This window comes from Sinocyclocheilus grahami, unplaced genomic scaffold (genome assembly GCF_001515645.1).
Source record: "Sinocyclocheilus grahami isolate Dianchi unplaced genomic scaffold, SAMN03320097.WGS_v1.1 scaffold960.1, whole genome shotgun sequence".
NCBI lineage: Eukaryota > Metazoa > Chordata > Actinopteri > Cypriniformes > Cyprinidae > Sinocyclocheilus > Sinocyclocheilus grahami.
Genome location: NW_015506139.1, coordinates 8,133 through 30,514, shown reverse-complemented (window position 1 = coordinate 30,514; position 22,382 = coordinate 8,133). Strand labels below are relative to the sequence as shown.

At 41.1% G+C, this 22,382-nt stretch overlaps 1 protein-coding gene across 1 annotated transcript in view; it reads right to left on the bottom strand.

The window, feature by feature from the left end:
- plpp4 (phospholipid phosphatase 4) overlaps positions 1 to 21,439 on the bottom strand; it is a 35,123-nt gene extending 13,684 nt beyond the window's left edge. The window contains exons 1-4 of the mRNA XM_016249923.1: positions 21,362 to 21,439; positions 17,856 to 17,919; positions 10,263 to 10,326; positions 9,555 to 9,679 (exon numbers count right to left, since the gene is read on the bottom strand). Coding sequence (XP_016105409.1) covers positions 9,555 to 9,679; positions 10,263 to 10,326; positions 17,856 to 17,919; positions 21,362 to 21,439 — 331 coding nt within the window. The remainder of the gene's footprint in view (positions 1 to 9,554; positions 9,680 to 10,262; positions 10,327 to 17,855; positions 17,920 to 21,361) is intronic.
- Positions 21,440 to 22,382: the final 943 nt, after the last annotated feature.

Here is a 22,382-nt window from a genome sequence, read left to right as displayed (position 1 = left end):
GCTTTCCCTTACCCACCCCCCCCCCCCCCCTCGTCTCAAGAAATATCTGCGTCCACACAAAACCACGAAACTGACGCGAAACTAGTATGTAGTATACATGCCAGACCAGCATGTGGTGCTGTAATTTTGCCACAGAGATACACTAAATACGGAGAAGAAGACTTGAACTATGCGCATAAACCTTGTGCGCGGTATACAAACGAACATGGAACAATACATTTATTAATATGTGTTAATGTTAGTTAATAGAAAGACAATCGTTCAGTGTTTGTTCATGTTTTTGTTGCTGTCACGTGACGTAGCGGTGTCTGACTAGGGGCGAGACGCGGGCTGATGACATCACCGTTTCAGAAAATATACGGATTCGCTGTCCACACGAAAACACAAGGGCGGCGTTTTCAGATTTATCCACTCTGGGACCCGGTTTCAAAAAATATCGGTTTCACTCTCCCAAAACGCCAGATCCGTGTGGGCGAAACGCGTCTCCGTGTGGATGGGGCCTAAGACAATAATAAGACATGGACTCTGACAACATGGGACCACCACTCTGTGATACTTTTGCTTCTTTTTTAAAAGCTTGATGTTGATCGCCATATACTGCCATTATATTCTTGTATTTCTTTCTCTTATATTGTTTTTGATGTATTTTTATTTCTACTGTATTTATTTCTTCATTGTGCTTATGTTTTGCTTTTAACTCTGAATCCTTTTCAGTGTAAAGCTCTTTGAGAAGAAACTTTTAAAGGTGCTATATAAAATAAATGTATAATAATAATAATAATAATACTTATTATAATAATTATTATTATTATGGACAAGCATGTGTAAGACATTTCTTTAAAAATCTCCTTTTGAGGTCCAAAAAAAGAAAGAAAGGCATACAGCATTAGAAAAACACAAGGGTAAGTAAATTATGACTTAATTGTCATTTTTGGGCGAACTATCCCTTTAAAATATTTCAAATCATATTTTCGGTGAGATTTCCAGTCAAATTAATTAATTAATTCATATTAAATGCTTAGATAACAAGACTCTGTCAGCCAGTCAATTTGAGTAATCTAATTGTCTTTTCTAATCTATGCAATCACACAGATTTGCTCCGTGGTTACACAATGACATTGTGGCATAATGACATCACAATGTAATTTAGCAACTTTTAGCAACAAATGGACCTGCCTTTAGCAACTTCCCCTGAAAATTACTTGGCAAAACTGCTGAAAACACAAACTTTTGAAAACGGGTTTCAAAGTGCAAGTTTTTAAAAATGATACCATTTTGAAAGTGATTTTAGTTGTTTTTGTGGATCTGTGTGAATGCGAATTATTTTGACAAGTTTTCATGTGTACCTGAAACTTTGAAAAATTGCAGACGTTTTTAGTACATCATTGTGTAAAGCTACCCATAGTTCAGTTCATTGAATTCTCCTCTAACGCTGGTGATCTGAATCAGGTGCGTTGAATAAGGAAAACACAATATGTACAGAGTTTTGAATCCCCAAGACCCATTGGTGTAGATCAGTGGTTCCACATTTTGTATGTCTCTCCTATTTGATGCTCTTGGTTCAGTTCATGGATCTTCCTCCTAATGAGCTGATGATCTCAATCTGGTGTGTTACATAAGGAAGACACAAAATGTGCAGAGCAGTGAAATTACTATTGAAGAATAAAATGACATTAGCATGCACTAGTGGTAAACAAAAAGAGCATGATGAAGCACAGTTTGGCAGTTGTAACTTTTATGTTTGCTGAAAGAAGAGGAAGTTAAGAGTTTGAGGTAAGCAGTTTTAAGTTTTAGCAGCATGTCACGTTGATCAACACACCATTTCATATTGCATTTTTATTGGCTGGTCAGTAAATGTGGGTCGTAGCAGCAAACACACTGTGCGATGAACATACTGAATCTATCTTTGGTCACAAGACCGTGACAACGGCATCTTTGAACCTCTCTCACTGTACGACATAGGACTACAGTTTCAAGATGCCAATCCTTCGTCTGGGACAGCCGAAAATCGTGCAGTGTGTAGAAAGCTTTAGATCAGGGATCCTCAAATCTGGCCCAAGAGATCCACTTTCCTGCAGAGTTTAGCTCTAACCCTAATCAAACACACTTGAGCATGCTGATCAGTGTCTTCAGGATCATACGAAAATCACAGGTAGGTGATTTTGATCAGGGTTGGAGCTAAACTCTGCAGAGCATTGGCCCTCCAGGGCAAGATTTGAGGAACCCTGCTTTAGATCTAGAGCAGGGGTGTCCAAACCTGTTCCTAGAGGACCAATGCCCTGCAGGTTTTAGCTCCAGCCCTAATTAAACACACCTGAGCCAGCAAAATAAGGTCATCAGACATACTTGAAACTTTCAGGTAAATAATTATTATTATAAGAAGCTGATTTGGATGTTATTTTTTTAATAAAGTTTTGTTTTGAATTGTTTAATTCTAAAACAAAACCACATAACAAAAACATCAGTATGTATAAGCAATAGATTTTAACTCAAAATTTACAGTAACATCACCACTTTATGATACACCCACATAAGATAAATCCTTAACATTTCCATGCAATTAGACATCCTTCTCAAGAGCTCTAAATTTAGACCTACAGTGCTCATTAAATGTAAATAAATAAAATAACAGGGTTTGTGTAGATGAGGTTCTGCACCTTTTCAGTGGGCAGCTGTTTTGCCCATCATCACTGTAAATGTAGTTAATTAAGATATCTTGGTTCTCCCATCAGATTTAAACAGTTATAACATTGCACTGATATACAAAAAAAAGAATTGGAGCAAACACAATTACTGTTCTTCATAAATATTAATGCAGCAATATGTGAATTCCTGCAAGAATAAACAGAATACTAATGAGATCATCAGATCATCAAAGAGTGGAGGGGTTTTTCTTGCAAGCTCAAAATTAAGGTTACTGAAGAATGTTTGGATATAAATGGATATTAAGAGAATATTTTGGCTGCAAATCAACATTCAAAGCTTAATCTAATCACCTCAACATGATCAACATAGTGTAATGGCTAAAATAAAAATGAATGCTTAATGGTAAACATGTTGAAGATTAGGTGTAGAATCATGAAGTGATGAGCTGTATAATCATCATATTGAAACCTCTCTCTCAGTGACATCCATTTAAAAAGGCATTATGCTTTTTTCCCTTTGGATCTGAAATGAGTATATCAGATAAGGAAGACACCCAAAACATGTACTGTTGGGGGTACTCCAAGACTACGATTGGAAATGGGCAGTTTGAGACTAAAAAGCAGCACTGAACAGTGGCCCACAGTTCCCGGTCCACAACACATGACATATAACACAAATATAAGACAAAGCAATGTTTAACACCACTTACTAACTTAAAAATACAAAACAACATATAAATATTTGATGTATGTAACAAAGTTCGTAGTCACAGGAAGAAGGAGGCGGCAATCCGGCGAACACAAACAAAACTTTAATAAAATAAACAAACACAAAACGAAAGTAAAGCTGCAGCCCCTTGCGGATGACGGGAGAGACAGATATGAGAGAGGGGAGAGAGGAAAAGGGAAAAAAAAAATAAAAAAAGATCGGTTCGGTTCCCGGACACACTGCCGCTTGGTCCTCAACTGGCTGAGAGGCTCTCACTCGCGGTGCCATGCGATGGTACTGGATATCGTTGGTGGACGGCCCACCACTCCTCCGCCTCCTGGCGGGCGGCGATGACTCCTCCTATTGAGGGCAGCCGACAGCGAGTCCCCCGTTCTCTGCGAGTCCCCAATCATGGCGGATGGCAGCAGGGGCCGACTCCTCCGCTCCATCTCGGACGGCAGCCACCCCTCCTCGACCCAGGAGCACGGCAGCGAGCTCTCCTTCCCACCTAGTCCTCCATAGTTCCAGCACCACCGCCTCGGGCAGCCCCCGGCGGTCTCTCCGCTTGTTCCTGCTGCCCGATCTCCTCAGCACCGTGACCCCCCTCAGCAGCGAGGGCTCTCTGATAGCGTCTCCCTCATTCCTCCCGGGTTTCGGCACCAATGTAACAAAGTTCATAGTTACTTTGAGAAATTCATTTTGCACGCCATGATGTAAGCTTTTAATTTAAATGCATTTTAAGCATTGTGGTTTAAAAACAAATTTAACTGTTCAGGGACATTAAGCAGTAGGGCAAAATTCATTTTGGCAAATGCGCACGTTAAGACGGTTTCTGATACGCGTGGAGCACACTTGCTCGTCCAGCGCCTGACTAAACTAAGAGTTATTTTTCGCACCTTGTGTTTAAACGTTCAACTACATGTGTCAAAATGCCTGTATCCTCGTCAACACAGTCATTTGTGTCTTCAATGAACGTTAATAGTTAAAGATAAAGCATCCTGGCATTATATGATGAGATTTTAAAGGGATATAGTTCACCCAAAAATTTAAATATTATAGTATCAGTTTACACACAATAAAATAGTATCATTTACTCAGTTTCTAGTTGTTCTGAACTTGTATGAATTTCTTTGTTCTCCTCAACATAAAAGAAGATATTTTGAAGAATTTTCGTAACCACCAGGAAGTTTCTGGTCACTGTTGACTCCAATAGTGTTTTTTTCTCCAAACTATGGAAGTCATGGGGGCACAGAAACGGTTTGGTTACCAGTGTTGTTCCAAATATATACGTTTGCATTCAACAGCAGAAGGAAACTCATACAGGTTTAGAACAACAACAACATAGCTTTAATTTTTGGGTGAACTATTCCTCCAAAGCAGCCTAATTTAGCTGCTGTTGCCATTTGTGTCAATAATGAAAATTAAACATTAGAAAGAAAATCACTCACTGTCCTTGACCGAATCACTTTCGTAATATAATGTATATTGAATTTTTACAGTGAGGACTATTCAGTCTATTGGTTGTCTATTTATTTTATACAATATAATATTTCTTATTCAGTGCTTGTAGGTCAATTTCTTTGTTCTATTGTAATTCATGACTGTTTACTTGTCTTCAGTAAGTTTGTTTTTACGTTGGCTAGTATTTTTTGTTTTATTTTGTGATATTGGAATTGGTAACAAGAATTATGAAATTGCAATGCATCAAAAATTTTGATTGGATAAAAATCCTATTTTAAGCTATATATGTCATTATTGTGATGAGGGGGCCCTGCAGTAACTCATAGACCCAGTCGGGTCTTAATGCGGCCCTGTGCATGGTACGGTTCGGTACGGTTCACTTTTGGGGGGTTTTCCACTGGGTACAGTACCTGGTACTTTTTTCAGTACCACCTCGGTTGAGGTTCCAAGCGAACCATACCGTTACCAAAACATGATGTGTAAACTCTGCTGATCACTGATTGGTCGAAGAGAATCGTCACTACCTGCGTCATTGATCTTTTTTAACAACCAAAAAATGGCTGTTTCGTGGTCTGTTGAGGAAGTACAGACGTTCCTCTCGTTGATAGCAGAGGAGCGGATCCAGCGAGAGCTTGATGGGGCGACATGGAATGAAAACGTTTTCCAGTTGTCACGGCAGTAGAGGCGGCGCAACTATTACGACATGTAAATAATCCTGCCCACTCTAAAGCGGTACTAAACTGCAGTGGAAACACAAACCGAGCTTATCCATGCCCTGCCGTGCCGCACTGAGCCGTGCCAAGCCGAATCGTACCACACCGTGGAAAAGTGCCATATATGCACACTTTTGAACCATATGCCCATACGTTCACACTGCAGGCAAATGTGGCCCAAATCAATTTTTTTTGCTCACATGTGACTCAGATCTGTTTTCCTCATTACAGTGTGAACAGCACAAACCACATGCAATCTGATCTTTTCAATTCCAATTCGTATCTCTTCCATGTGTGGTACTAAATCTGATACAGGTCAGATGTTTGCAATGCGACCGCAGTTTGAACAGTCATATCGGAATTCATGCAACCTTTACATTGCTCTAGATCAGGGGTGGTGAACGTCGGTCCTGGAGAGCTGCAGCCCTGCTAAGTTTTGCTTCAACCCTAATCAAACACACCTGAACAAGCTAATCATGGTCTGAACGGTTACTAGGGAGCTACAGGCAGGTGAGTTTTAATTAGGGTTGGAGCTGAACTCTGCAGGGCTGCGGCTCTCCAGGACCGGAGTTCGCCACCCCTGCTCTAGATCAACATTTGTCATGATTCTGTGCTCATGGGAGTCACTTCAAAGATTTTACATACCCAAAGTTATCAAGACAATTGCAAAAGGTAGTCAGTGGAAGGACAGTGATGTGTCAGAACTCAGTGACAACTCTATATACAAGCAAAATATGAGGGTTTGTATCATAAAAGTCATAAAAGCTCTCTTCTGCCACATCCTCATCTTTATTTTTCATATTGCCTGTGCACAATTTCGCTGGCTTCTGTGGCAGATCACACGATAAATAAACGCATAATTGCTTACTTTATGTCCTCCGTGTTTATTTCCGTATGACAGCGCGCTGCACAAGTGTTGCCAAATCCACAGCTTCCCCGCGGAATTGGGCTATTTTTTCCCCTGTTGCCGTGGGTTGACGCGACACCACTAACGAGATATTTTCCCACCAGAACATGATTGAGCTAGTTTTGGACTAATTATGAGAAGCAGTGGGTGGATTTTGTTGTGAAAACCTGGAAACCCTGTTCGTATCGTTCTTTTGCGCATGCTGGTCAGTTCAGAAACATGATCTGTTCACCATGTGAATCTGATATTGGCCTCATTTAAAACAACAATGTGAAAAGCTGGAAATTCAGATCTGAGCAAAATCGGAATTGAGCACTACCATCCCAATTGTCCTCTTTGTAACATTCTTATGTGACCATAAAATAACCCAAATGGAATGTCTCTCTAAAGTCATATAAGGAACATGGAACTGCAGCATCAACAGAGGACATTTTAGGAATGTCCCTAATAATCTGTAAAGTTTCGGGATATTTGCCATCTTTAGAGAACTTTTAGGGAACGTTGTGTTTTAGGGAATGTCCCCTCCTACGTGGGGATTGACTCTTTGCAAACAGAGCTGCTGAAGTCAGACATCTACAGATCAGTCAGCATATTAACAGAACTTTTTCAAACAATTTGGGAAGAAGACACTAATCCAAAGGCCTCATATTCAAACTGCCCAAGAAAGGAAATCTCAGCAGCTTTGACAACTGGCAGGGTATTACACTTCTTTCTATTCCAAGCAAGATCCAGAGTCTCTAACTAAGGAGAAAAATCTAAGCACAATGTGTGATGATGATGATGATAAGATCTCCTCTAAAACTTTAAAGGAGACTATTATGAGAGTGTTAGAATTGTGTGAGAAGCAGGAGACTCAAGCAAATGTCTCCATTTGATGTTAAAGTAACTTCATTTCTGTCTTGGAGAAATATTTGAGAAGTATACCAATATTGGGTTCTTCAATTTGGCCTAGCACTATCCCCATGCACATTCACGCATGGATGCAGCACTGGCTGCTTTGAGACTTCGAGGCATCCATGTACTCCATTATATTGACGACTGGCTGATTTTAGCTTAGTCTCAAGAGATGGCAGTTCAACTTCCAGATATTGTCCTCACCCACATAAAGCTATTGGGGTTGAGACTAAATGCGAAGGACAACCTTCCTGGGGACTCGATGATCTGGGACTCGATTACGATGCAGGCACAATTGCCTTATGCTTGTAACAAGTCGATCCTGCCAGCAGTGTTCAAGATGAAGCAAGGCCAGGCCATCACTGCCAAACAGTTTCAGAGACTGTTGGGTCTAATGGCACCCATGTCCAGCATGATACCATTTGGCTTTTTGTACATGAGAACAAAAAAGTTTTTTTTCCCTAAGGGGCAACACATTCTGCATAATGAAAGCCCAGGGAATGGAGACTCCATCCCGAGATAGAGTTAATTTGGAGGAAGTTCGACAGGGCGGAAGTAGATCCCAAGAGCCACCCACTGTCCGCTCTGGTTCTCCTCACACATCCAGCTCCTTTTGGACTGGATGCTATGGTGCATACAAAGCTGTACACTGTACACCTTCTGAACTCTGATCTCTCAGCTGAGGTCATAAAGACCATCTTAAACTCTAGAGCTCCCATCACAAAGGAATTGTATGCTGTGAAGTGGAGAATTTTCACATCATGGTGCAGAGAACACAGGTTGGACACAGTTAACTGCCTAGTGGCTTCGGTGATGGTTTTTCTTCAGAATTATATCTTTGCAGATCTATCCCTGTCCATGCTTCAGATCTAAACAGTGGCCATAGCTTCCATGCACAGTTAGGTGAGGGTTCTTTGGGAAGACACAGATTCCTTTGTGATAAACTGAGTAGCATCACTTGTTGCTGATTGGAGATTATGTTGTTTGTTATAAATTAATCTGCTCTCCCCTGTTCAGGTTTGAAAGTTTTTAGCTAAATAAATTATTTATATAATTGCAGCAGATCAAGTAATATGTGTGTTTCTTTATTGAAAAACAAGCCTAACATGTTCAAAGGTAAGTTGTTAAGTGCACACTGTAATGATGGTCCAATGAACGGCAAGTTGTAGATGAGTCCAAGTGCAGATTTATTATACAGAGTGAAATCCAAACAAAACAAAGACTTGGCTTGACTTGACTACAGACATGAAACAACTCGCCAAACAGAGGTTAATACGTTCAATACACGACGAGAGACAATGGCAACATTAGCGCTACTTGTAGCAAACAACAAGGGTCACATGACATAAACCAACCAATGGGAACAAGGCACATGACTAAAGCTACCAATCACAACATGACACACAAGGTGCGTTCGACTTGACGCACGGCTACAGACTGCAGTCAACGAGAGTAGCCGCTTGCAGTCGGGGGCGGAGTTGAAAACTGAGCTGTCAAGCCGGACACTTTCTGCTCCCATGCACAATTGGTGGCTGACTAAATACTTTTTTTCCCCACTGTATACTTAATACATCGCCATCTGCTCAAGAATAAAGTTCAACGTAAATATATACTATTTAAATACTAATAAAGTGGGGGAATGTATGCTTTCATCAGTGTTTTATGATAAACGGGACTCAATATAACATTGCGCTTACAGTAAAAATGCTTTTACTGTTCTAAAAACACAGATTTGTGGCTATTATTGGAATTGAAAAGGTTAGAATAAACCCGAAACACACGTGATAGTTGTCATGCGGTGAATCTGGCCAATCATGAAATGGCTGTGTCGTCATCAACGCTCCTGCAGCCGCTCTGGAGAAACTGTGCCGGCTGAGTCAGCCGGCTGCTCTCAAAACGCTCTCGCAGTGCTTTGATGCCACACGTGACAGTGACGTGGCGTCAGCGCCGTCTCAAGTCGGACAAAATTACTAACCGGCATGCACTGCTTCAAGTCAGATTGTGATCGATCTGCGCACTGCTTCAAGTCAGATTGTGATCGATCTGCGCAGTGCTGCATGAAGTCGAACGCGCCTACAGACAAGAGTAGCACATGACATGATCACATGAGGGGCAAGGAACACATGACAGGAACATGAAACAAGGCAAAATATCAAAATAAAATTCAGAAAACCTAAACAAGAAACAAAACCCAAACCCCACATTACATACATGCTGGCACTTACAGGAGGAATGGCTGCTGGGAAAACTTTTCCGGCCCTCAGACACCAGGTCTGACTCTCCAGTACACAGCATCTTTGCATTCATCTGTCCATCAGGGAAACAACGGTGGAAGTAGTCTGGCCTTGGCCTGTGATCAAGATCAACACCAGTGGCAAAAGCATGATTACAAATAACAGGACAAATATACTAATAGGTCTTTATATACAGTATGGATACTTATACTTTATACTTATGTATATACATTGCCCTCCACTAATACCAATATTCGTGGAGGGGACTTTTCTTTCAGGGTACTCCACTGCCTGCAGGTTTTAAGGATGAATGGATGTATGTTTTCAAGGTATGGATGGATGGATGTTCTACTACATACTGTACCTCTATTCACTATGTTTTGTATTTAGAGGGGAGTGATGAATGTGAATATAATAAGTAATGTAAAGTGTCTAAACACTGAATGTTAATTTTAAACTAGATTCTTTCTGGTCAAAACGGGCATTTCATGGGATTGCACTGTGGAACAGAGGATTTTCACTCTATGTTTTCCATAATTCCGGTGAGCAATATAACATGAGATCAATATAACATGTTTCCCAGCATTCCGCACACTGTGTCTGTGTAAATGTCCTAACCCTCCATTGTGTATTGAACCTAGAACAATCCTGGCATGAAATTCTGATGGAAATAGTACAGAAACCATGTTTGTACATTACCTGCCAACTATCAACTTGATGGTATTTGTGAAGACACCATTCAAAGCTAGTGCGAGTGATACCGCTGCAAAACAGAAAAAAACAAGAGACAGGCAGATTAATAATGACTTTGTTACCTAGACAAAATTCCCAGTTAAGTGACTTTTCAAATCTGATATCAGCCGTAAACCATCCTCTATATTATGTCCTAAACAGCAATGGTTGCCTTCACAACTGATGCCTGTTAAATATTTATCTTATTGTTGCAGAATTGCAGTGCACAATTTCTTTGTCATAAGCTTCATCTGAAATTTCTTGTTAACTGTTAAACCTTTTCAGGTACACTTTAATGGCACTGGACTTCTCTGAATTTTAATTATGCATACAAATTAAAAATAACGGAGAGCAAGTAGACAAGGGTAAATATATAGTTCAGTCATGAAACTCTAGATGGCGCAGGCGACGGGTTGTTAACGTAACCGATGATATTCAGAGAGTTAAACGACTTGGCACAAGCTGATTGGTTCATGCTGCATATGCAGCCAATGAGCTTACTGCCTTGCATTTATATAGTTGGCTAGCATTCACTTGAGATTCCTGCAACACGCTTTCAGAGTTCTCTGAAACACTCCACCTTCCCCAGCTCCACCTGTATAGATCTGCTATGGGGTTATTTTATATGCTATTTGTGAAGCAGCAGTATGTCTTAAATATCACGGCACCGTATCGCCATATGCATTGGCAGTAGCAAGTTCCTGTACTTGCTTGCAGCAGCAGTAATATCTACAACTACAGCAATAACCAACAGCAGCAGCAATTCAGCAGCAATGTAGCAGATCTGTTCCGCCAAGACCAAATACATTAACATTGTCATATCCATCACCATGCGAAAATGTTCAGAGAGTTGTCATGATTGAACTAATCCTGTGCATTAATAACCCCACTCTCTGAATTAAAACCGTTAAGCATAATCTACTGTATCTACTGTCCTTATCCAAATTTCTCAGTGTGTAAAGGAGATGATTTGGGAGTGACAGCAAATTAATGTTCCCTATCTGTCAGTCAATTCGACATTGTGTCAAATTACTGACACTAGGGGGTCACTTTTGGGAGCCCCAAACACCTCTAACATATTTTGGCGGCTATATGCCTTGAAATGATGCCTATTAACTTCTTGTTGTTCTACCCAAGGTGAAGATCAACGAAGATGTGGCTTCAGGTAGGTGCGTGTCTGCCTCCAGTCTTAAAGTGTACTGTAATAGCAACGAATCATGACACTGTGGGTGGAAAGTATCTGGGGAAGCAGGACCTGATCGTTAGATTTCTGAGAGGTACAAGGAGGTTGAATCCTTCAAGACTGCACCTGATCCACTCTTGGGATCTCTATCTCGTCCTACAGACCTTGCAGGGCAATCCATTTGAGATTGTGAAGATGATGTAGCGCATGCATGAGTGCCCTCCCCCTCCCTGAGGTGGTGCTCTATAGAGTTCCCCAGGTTTGGTGAACCCAGGATATTTCTTTATACCTCCTAGCACTTACCATAGCACCCTTGTAATCTGGTTTAGTGCTCCATATGTAGTGATTCTCTAACTATGATCACGTATGAAATATTTTTTTTCCACTGTTCAGTTTCCCTCAGTGAACCCTGTGTCTTCCCTTGAATGGAGCCTGCTTCATCGCTAGTTGCTGTGGCATAGCTACATTTGTTTTTTGGAATGCGAAAGCTTGCCAGCATCTGCACAACCAACTCTCATAAACAGTTCAGTAGGTGTGTCAATAATTCAACACAACTTTGAAGGGACTGACAGATAGGGAAATCTTCACTGCCGTATTGTTCTGAATATAAGACAGTATTTTTTCTTTTGGAAATAATGGGGTCTGAAAAATGGGGTTGTCTGATATTCAGGGTCTAAACTTTTACATGTCAATAAGATACCCGCAACAATAGGTGGTGCCAAATACATATAAAATGAGTGTGCCCCAGGACTGAAGTTACCCACTACTGTTTATTTCACTACTGTGTTATGCCATCTAGACCAGTGTTTCTCAACTGGTGGATTGTGACACAAAAGTGGGTAACAGAGTATTCACAACAAGAATGCTGGTACATAATCCCGAAGGTGGTTAGTCTGTGATGAAATCCACTCTATTATGGGACAACAGTCTGCTAGGCAGTGGTAGTGGAACTAATTTTCCTTCTGGAAGGTTGCGTGGATTCTTGGAGATAGCACAGTTACAGCTACTAGTATCGTCTACGGAGGAGCAAGAGGGTTTGCTGGCTGCCTGGGTGTCCAGAGCCCGGAGATATGTATGCTGAGTCCACAAGGGATAGAAGAAGGTTAAAAACAGACAGACACATACAGTTAGGTCCATATATATTTGGTCACTGACACAATTTTCATAATTTCAGCTCTGTATGCCACCAGAATAGAATTAAAATGAAACGATCAAGATGAAATTGAAGTGCAGACTTTAAGCTTTAATTCAAGGGGTTGAATAAAAATATAACATAAAATGCTTAGGAATTACAACCATTTTTATACACAGTCCCCCCATTTTCAGGGGCTCAAATGTAACTGGACAAATACATATAATCATAAATAAAATGTTCATTTTTGATATTTTGCTTAAAATTCTTTGCAGGCAATGACTGCCTTCAGTCTGAAACTCATGGACATCACCAAAGAGTGGGTTTCCTCCTTTGTGATGATTTGCCACGACTTTGGTGCAGCTAACTTGTTTGTTAGGTCTTTCTGCCTTTTAGTTTTGTCTTTAGCAAGTGAAATGCATGCTCAGTCAGGTTGAAATCAGGAGATTGACTTGGCCATTGCAGAATATTCCAAATTCTTACCTTCAAACCTTCAAAAACTCCTGGGTTGTTTTTGCTGTATGTTTTGGGTCATTGTCCACTTGTACTATGAAGCACCATCCAATCAACTTTGCTGCATTTGGCTGAATCTGGGCAGAGAGTAAATCCTTGTACATTTCAGAATTCATCCGGCTGATAGATGTCTTCTATCACGTCATCAATAAACACCAGTAAATAACCCAGTGCCACCGGAAGCCATGCATGCTTATGCCATCACACTGCTCCACCATGTGTCACAGAAGATGTTGTATACTTTGGATCATGAGCTGTTCTGAGACTTCTCCATACTTCCCCCCCCCCCCCGTCATTCTGGTAGAGGTTGATCCTAATTTTAGCAGTGCAAAAAATGCTTTTCCAGAAATGGTCTGGCTTTTTTAGATGTTCTTGGCAAGGTCTAATCTCGCCTTGTTTGCACCTTGTGGCGAATCCTCTGTGTTTGCTCTCACCTGAAGTCTTCTCTTGAATGTAGACTTTGACAGTGAAATGCCTACCTCCTGGAGAGTGTTCTTCACTTGGCTGGATGTTGTGAAAGGGCTTTTCTTTACCATGAGGAGGATTCTCCGATCATCCACCAATGTTGTCCTCTGTGGACATCTAGGCCTGTTTATGTTCCTGAGTTCATCAGTGCATTCTTTTTTTCTCAGAATGTACCAAACTGTTGATTTGGCCACTCCTAATGTTCCTGCTATCTCTCTGATAGATTTGTTTTGATTTTGAAGCCTAACAATTGTCTGTTTCACTTGCATGGAGAGCTCCTTTGACCACGTGGTTTCAAAACAACAGCTTCTAAATGCAAATGGCGTACTTAGAATCATCTCCAGAACTTTTACCTGCTTAATTGATGTAGAAATAACGAAGGAATAGCTCACGCCTGTCCATGAAACTTTTCCTCCAATTTTGATGTGAATACCCTAAAATTAAAGATCAGAGTGTGCACTTTAAGCCCATATTCATTATATAAAATAAAAATTGTGCCTGTGTCCAAAAATGTATGGACCTAACTGTAAATCCTCCCTCAGGACCTCCTGGTGGAGCTGGTTCAGAGCAGGTAGCTTCTGCTGTTGGGTCGTCAATGGACAACTGGATGGCACAAATGATGATGGCTGGAGGGATAATGGGTTGAGTGTTGACTGAGGTCCTGGATGGTGCATGTAAGAGAGAGAATTGGCCTTGAAGTTATTCTGTCCTGGTCTGTAGGTGACTGTCACGACCTCACCAGTCTAAGGGAGACTAATAGGCCATATGCCTAACAATAAATATTCAATAATGTGACTCCACCAAAGAGTTATTTAGTCAGCTGAAAAAAATGTTGGGCGCTCTTCTTAAAATGATCAGCAGGTAGTGCTTGAGAACGCTTTGGTTGCTATGATTTGGAATATCTACTACAACAACATATTACTAGTATCTCATTTTTAAGAATTTTACTAAATAAAAAGTAACCAGTAATATTGACTTCTCCATTGTTGGTCGGCTTTTGTCCCACCCCTCCTCCATTGATTGGATGGCTGGGTAAATAGTGACAGTGACGATCGCTGCGTTTTAGTTATCAACTCAAAAAAAAAAAAAAAAAAAAAGAGGGCAAGGGCAAATGAACTTATAATTGTTATGGCAGTGCATCAGAATTCAGTGTCATCAGTTTGCCAAAATGAACACAATGTTTTACACACCATTTACACGTGGTAGGGAGCAGGTGTACATTTCTTTCATACCAACTAACATTTTGAGGTAGGTAGAGTAGCCAAAAACTGTACTCAAGTAAAAGTACAAGTGCTTATAAATTATTACTCAAGTAAGAGTAAAATTAACAATCCTAATAGTTACTTGAGTAAGAGTAAAAAAGTATCCAATGAAAAATCTAGCGAGTTACTAGTTAATTTGTTTGTGTGTGTGTGTGTGTGTGTGTGTGCACATACAGTGGTGGCCAAAATGATTAGAACACTAGTATTTCCACCAGCTAAAAAATGGTTTTAAGTCAGGTGTTTGTATCTTTTGATGTAGTGTGTCAGTAGGAAATATCAGTTTACCAAACATTCATTTTGCCATTAATTGTAGTAATCCAGTGAGATTTTTGTCTGACAACAGCCAGTGCTCCACACAGAGATCTGATCTCATCATCATCCAGTCTGTCTGAAATGATATGAAGAAACAGAACAAACCGAGAGAGACTAAATCCAGAAGAACTGTGGCAACGTCTCCAAGATGCTTCAAGAAACCTACCTGCAAATTTACAGTACTGTTAAAAGTTTTAGGCACTTGTGTAAAAATGCTGTAAAATGAGGATGCTGTCAAAAATAATGTCATAAATAAATTTTTTTATTTAAAAAGAAAAAATTTATTTTTTATAAGAAATGATCAATTAACTTCTATTAACTAAATTAAATCAACATTTGGTGTGACCATCCTTTGCGTTTAAAGCATTTTTTGCCCTAGGTGCGCTTGCGTGGAGTTTTTCAGGAAGCTTTGCAGGTAGGTCTCTTGAAGCGTTTTGGAGATGTTGCCACAGTTCTTCTGAATTTTAGTCTGTCTCAGTTTGTTCTGTTTCTTCATGTCATTGCAGACAGACTGGATGATGATGAGATCAGATCTCTGTGTGGAGCACTGGCTGTTGTCAGACAAACATTTCACTGGATTATTATAATTAATGGCAAAATGAATGTTTGGAAATGTAAACTGATATTTCATACTGACACACTACAACAAAAGATACAAATAACTGATTAAAACCATTTTTAGCTCCAATGTATGCATAAATCAGAAATTAACTGATTTCCACAGGGGCATTTCTTACTTGAGGGCAATTTTATAACTACCTTAACTCATATAACAAATTAAAGGTTGAAGCTGCAATGTCATGCAGTGGCAGTTTGTTGTTTATGCTGATGAGAGAACTTGCAAATGCATATTCATCAGAATTCAGTCAATGAGCGCGCACAACTCTGAACAACTCTGGAGTTCTTCGAGGTGACGAATCAAAATGTCTCTGATTGGATATTGCATTCATAAGCTCAACAGAAACGTGTGTGATTGGTTATAATGCTCAACGCTGCAGAACGCATTCAAAAAAGGATTTGATGCAATGTAATTAAGCAAAGTTACTAATAAAATGCCACGATCGACACTTTTTATTTATTTCACTCTACACATTTCACTTGACAGTCGATCTAGCTTACCGCTACTACAATATTACTTAAATGAATAAAAAAACAGCACACTTCCTTAAATGTCACAGACAGCACACGGAGTTCAACTAATAAAGATCCTCAGTGCAGGCCGACAGTAGGATTTGGCTTCAATCGACTGTAGTTAATTTAAATAAATTATGTTTTCCGTGTTCTCAAATTACCCAGAATGAATGAGAAACCGCTTCAGACGATTCAGTACGTGCAGGGAACTGAACACATCATTCAAAGTGATTTGCGAACCAATTCAGACCGTTTTGCAGGCTTGTTTCAAGGCCTTGAACAGAATCGACTCAGAAGAGTGATTTATTCGCGAATGGGGCATCATTCATGCCCCAGATAAAAGAGACAGCGCGCTTGTAATAAACTACGTGTTTCTTAACATAAATAACATACAAATTGTAAAAATAAAAAAAAAAGTAACGAGAGGAACGCCGCCCACTGTAGTGAAGTAAAAGTACAGTTTTTTCGTTAGAAATGTACTCGAGTTAAAGTACCCATCTTTAAATCTACTTTTAAAATAATTTTTTCCCCAAATGCTTACTCAAATTAATGTAACAGAGTAAATGTACTTCGTTACTACCCACCTCTGCATTTTAAAACTGCGTACATTCTCATGAATCTGAAAGCTTACATCAGAATGGTTTTACGAACGATTTCCACAAAAATTTGTTCTGCTCGTGTTTCATGAATCAGGCCCAATAGGGCCTTTCGCACCGCAGGAACCTTTTCATAGTACCAGAACTAATTGTGGAACTACCCACTTTTTGACGTTTTCACACCGCCGGAACTGGGAGTGATTTTAGTACCGGACTGCCTTTTTCGAGAACCAAATTAGCTCCTACTCCGGAGCAGGGTCTAACCAGCACAACTGGTACTAATCGTGACGTAAGTAGACATTGATTTGGCCAAACGCGTACGAAAACACCCTCACCCACCATGATTTAAAACTCCATGTAAACATACTGTAAACATTGTGTCAAGTTATTTTGCAAGTATGGAGAACAGCGATAGATGGACGGATGCTGAAGTGCAGGCACTTGTAGCAAATGTAGCACTGCCAGTTGTCGTTGGAGATTCTTAGTCCTCCTTTCCGTTCTTTTAATCGATTTACGCATATGTCGACTTTCCATGTCAATTATTGTGAAACCCGCGAGACACAACAAAAACTCAGATCACAGCGTCCTCTATCCTCCTGTTGTTAACGTTGTTTTTCTTTGTTTCTGTTGTTGAACGCTGCGCACAAATGACGTCGCTGTTGACCGGTTGTTAGTACACACTGTCGGTGCGAATGCAACCCTTTAAATGGTACTGGGAAATAGTTTGCGCAACATCGTCCCAGTACTATAGTACTGTACATTTAGTTCTGGAACTAAAGCGGTGCGAAAGGCCCTATTGAGAGGTTTTGCTTTGATACCTGCGTATTCAGCATTGCTCTTGTGGGAGCTGAATGCATGCTGGGCGATGTGGTTGCGGAGAGATCAATAGCCCCTGCAAACATGTCCTTGCGGGGCTCATGCTGGCTTTTTGCAGGCACAGTGGACTAGGGCCAGCCCACACCAAACCTAAACAGGCCCAGTGCGAGCTTGCCCAGGTGAGGCCCACAGCTTTGGTCTCACCGCAGGCTCTCTGTGAGCAAGCCACACTGGTGGACTGTCCACATTAATCCCATGATGGCCCAATGTGGGCCAGCCCTTTAGGGCCTAGATCAACTTTTGTATGCTTTGGGCCCATGCAAGTTTTGTGTAGGCAGCCCTGTAATGCAACTAGGAGAATACAAACAACATTGACCGGCCAATCTTTAGCCACTCAATTGAACTGGAATGGCTCAAACCAAAAGAGACCTTTTCAGAACCTGTTTTTTCATATAGGCCAGGGATCCTCAAATCTGGCTCATGAGATCCCCTTTCCTGCAGAGTTTAGTTCTAACCTTAATCAAACACACCTGAGCATGTCTGCCACCGATCTGGACGAGCTCACAGAGACTGTAACATCTTATATCAGTTTCTGTGAAGACATGTGCATTCCTACCAGGACATTCTTATCATTTAATAACGATAAACCGTGGTTTACTAGGAAACTCAAACAGCTTTGTCACGCCAAAGAGGATGCTTACAGAAGTGGGGATAAAATCTTGTATAACCAGGCCAGGAACAGACTAAACAAAGGAGATCAGAGTGGCTAAAAAAACTACTCAGAAAAGCTGAGAAAAGAGCTTTCAGCAAACGATCCAGTGTCAGTATGGACTGGTCTGAGGAACATGACTATGTACAAGACACCACCCCCATAGTCTGCGGAGAATCAACAACTGGCTGACGATCTGAATGTGTTTTACTGCAGATTTGAAAAGGATAGTCTACCACCCCCCATCCGCTCTGATCTGCACTTCACACATTCACCTACCACCCCTGCAACCCCCCTCCCTCCCCCACCACCATTCAACCTGTGCTTAAGGTCTGTGTAGAGGATGTGAACCGGGTCTTCAGGAAGCAGAAATCTAGAAAAGCTTCAGGCCCAGATGGTGTTTCACCTGCCTGTTTAAAAGTCTGTGCTGACCAACTGGCCCCCATCTTCACACAGATCTTCAACAGATCATTGGAGCTGTGTGAAGTTCCCTGCTGCTTAAAACGCTCCACCATCATTCCGGTCCCCAAAAAGCCCAAAATCACTGGACTTAACGACTACAGACCTGTCACTCTCACGTCTGTGGTCATGAAGTGACTTGAGAGACTGGTCCTGGCAGCTAGTAAAGCTGGGAAAATTCTCATCAGTCTAGCTGACCATCTTGCAATACGTAAGCCAGCACGATTCATGCCTTTTGTAGCTGGTAGAGTTGATAACGCTTGATGGTCCGTTCTGAGAGTGAATCTTCTCCCCCAGAGGTACGTTCTCCAGCGTTCCACAGCGAAAACGCATACCAACGCTTCCTTTTCCACAGTACTGTACTTTTTCTCTGCATCAGTAAGTACTCGAGAAGCAAATGCAGTGACTCGTTCTGTGCCATCTGGGTGAAGCTGTGATTACATAGCTCCTAAGCCTTAATCAGATGCATCCGTTGAGACATACGTTGGCAAGTTTAGATCGAAAGGTGCCAGAGCTGGACTATGTGTGAGCAGTGTTTTCAGCTTTTGAAAATTGTCCTCTGCCTCAGGCGGCCAGTCCATGCTAATTTGTGAAGCCGTTTTTAGCAGGCGCCATAAAGGATCCACAACGGTTGCATAATTAGGAATGAATTTGCTTAGCCATGAAGTGAGGCCCAAGAATGAGCGAAGTGCAGTGGCATCTCTAGGAGCAGGTGCGCTTGTGGCAGCAGCCATGTGATCCATACTAGGGCGCAAGCCTTCAGCTGAAATAGTGTGGCCCAAGTATGACACACTCTGCAGGGCGAATGTACTTTTGTTGAGGTTCAATTTCAGGTTCGCATTCTCGAGGCGCTGTAAGACAGCCTTCAGACATTTGTCATGTTTCTCCTTGGTTTCGCCATAACATATTATATCATCAAGATAGCATTGGCAACCTGGCAGATCTCCTAAGAGTGTGTGCATCATTTTTTGAAATGCAGCGGGTGCCGAAGCGAGACCATAAGGGACCTGCATAAATTGGTACAGTCCCTCGTGACATAGAAACGCAGTCAGGTTTCTGCTTTCCACAGCTAGAGGCAACTGATGATAAGCACTCTGTAAGTCAATCTGCGAAAATACTGTAGCACCCTTCAACTCCGCAAACAGCTCTTCCATATGTGGTAGTGGGTGTGAATTCACAATAATACTTTTATTTGGCTCGCGTAAATCCACACACATACGAATTCCTCCTTGTTTCTTTTTCGTCACCACTAATGGTGAAACCCAGGGGCTCGCATCTATGGGCTCTTATTATTCCAGCTTTTAGCAGCCGTTGGATCTCATTTAACATATCCTGGCGAACGCACAGTGGAAGCCGGTGAACTTTTTGCTGCACAGGTTTAATGGTGTTGTCCACTTGCACCTTATGTATGAAACCTTTTGCACACCTTGCACATTTAAATGTTTGTCCGCACAATTGAGCACCCTAGTTGTCGCTTGAATGGCATGCATTGAAGTACTGTGCATATCAGTGACATCTTCAGATGCTACATGATAGTTCAGTGCTCGGATTAGATCCAGTCCCAAGAGAGGTGCTCCTCTCTCTACAATGTAGAAATTTGCATCAGCTGTAATGGCATTATGAGTCACTGTAGCAGTCATACAACCCAGTACAGGCAAGGGCTGTTTAGAATAAGTGACCAGTTGCGCTTTGGGCAGAAGCAAAGGAGTAGATGTGAAATGATCCTCGTACAAGGATTGTGGAAGAATTGACATGCTTGAACCTGTATCCACTAACAGTTTCACTTTGTGTGCACAGCCTTGTGATGTTGCTATTTCAACTTCACAGTAAATTGTATCATCCACTGAAGTGTTCAAATTAAGTACTGTCATTTCTGGCACAGAAATTTCTTGCACGGTTTTCGCTTTCGATTGGCATATTTTTGCAAAATGACCAAGTTTTTTGCGTTTATTACAAATAGCAGATGCAGCAGGACAGTCTCTATCATTAGCTAAGTGATTACGTGATCCACAGCGGTAGCAATGTTGGTTTGGTTTTGGCGCTTTAGCATCTTCGCGTCTCTTTGATTGTTCGGAGCGTGTTTTATGACGTTTCCACTGACTTTTATTCGCTGAAACAGCTTGCACAGCACTCTGTGGTTGGTTTTCACTTGTGTCCTTACCGGAGAGGAGTGAAGCATTTCGCACAGCGGACTCAACTTGACACGCTAAATTCACCGCTTTTTCCAGAGTGAGCTCATCCTCCAGCAATAATTTGTCTCACACTGCAGGCAGCCACGCTTGTTCCACCAGCTGATCATGCAGCATTTCTTGCTCCATAGCACCGTACTGACACTGGACAGCTAACTCCCGTAGTGCAGAAATGTACTGAGGCACAATCTCGTCATTTCTTTGTGATCTTTGGCGAAACTTATGTCGGCATGCAACAACATTCAATTTCGGAACAAAATGTTTTGTAAGCGCTTCCATTGCATGATCAAACGTTGTACCTGTGTCCTGTAATGTGTAGAAAAGTCTTTGACCTTCGGTGCCCAGGCAATGTAGAAGAGTTGCACGACGCCTTGCATCAGGCCATGTGTTTCCTGAAGCATTTATTATCACTAGGTAGTTGGAAAAAATCTTTTCCCACGTATCAAAAGGAATTGGTGGCTCTCCTACATTTTGCAGAAATGGTGGAGGGGCAGGAACACTCGCCATCCTCGTCGCCAATATGTAGTATTCTCTCAAATAAATTAATACTCAGAACAGACAGACACGGGCACGTTTTTTCATGAACTCCTTTTTTACTCTACCCTCTTTTTCCCTCTAGGCACAGCATCAGAACAAGCCTACAACGCCATCTACTGGACACAACAAACATTTACACACCTAAAAATTATATCAACCAAAAAAAGTAACTGCATATGTGTCCTCTACTTGGTTCCTTCTCATAAATGAGTAAGAGGCATTTAAAAATTATAAACATATAATACACACCGTTTCTCAATATTTAAAGCTGCAGTCCGTAAGTTTTGCCTCTTTGTCGCCATCTCTGATTTTTCAATTACTTTAATGTGTTTAATTTACATTTACATTTTTGAGTTTTGTATTCTCAGTATTCATATCTGTTGGATAACTCAAAGTTCACCAAATGTATCCTAAAAATGTAAAATAAGTTCCAACCAAACACTATATCATCGTGTGATTTCCAATGAAAAACAGTTATTAAGATGGGTGGGTATAGAAAAGAATCACCCCTCTTTAAAATAATCACATTTTGTTGCTTTGCAGCCTGAAATGAAGACGGACCGTTTTTGTTTTATCCAGCTGTCTTTACTCAGTGCAACTTATAACATCCAAGTGAAAGATGTAACAACAACAACATGTCAGCCATCTCTGTTTAAAAACCTGCAATTGCAGCTGTTTGCGGAATTATCTTCCGTGGGTTGTGTGCCGGTACGGCTCCAGTGCAGATTAATCTAATGTTTTGAGGTGAATGTGTGGCAGTCAATCACCGCACCAGTGTGGATA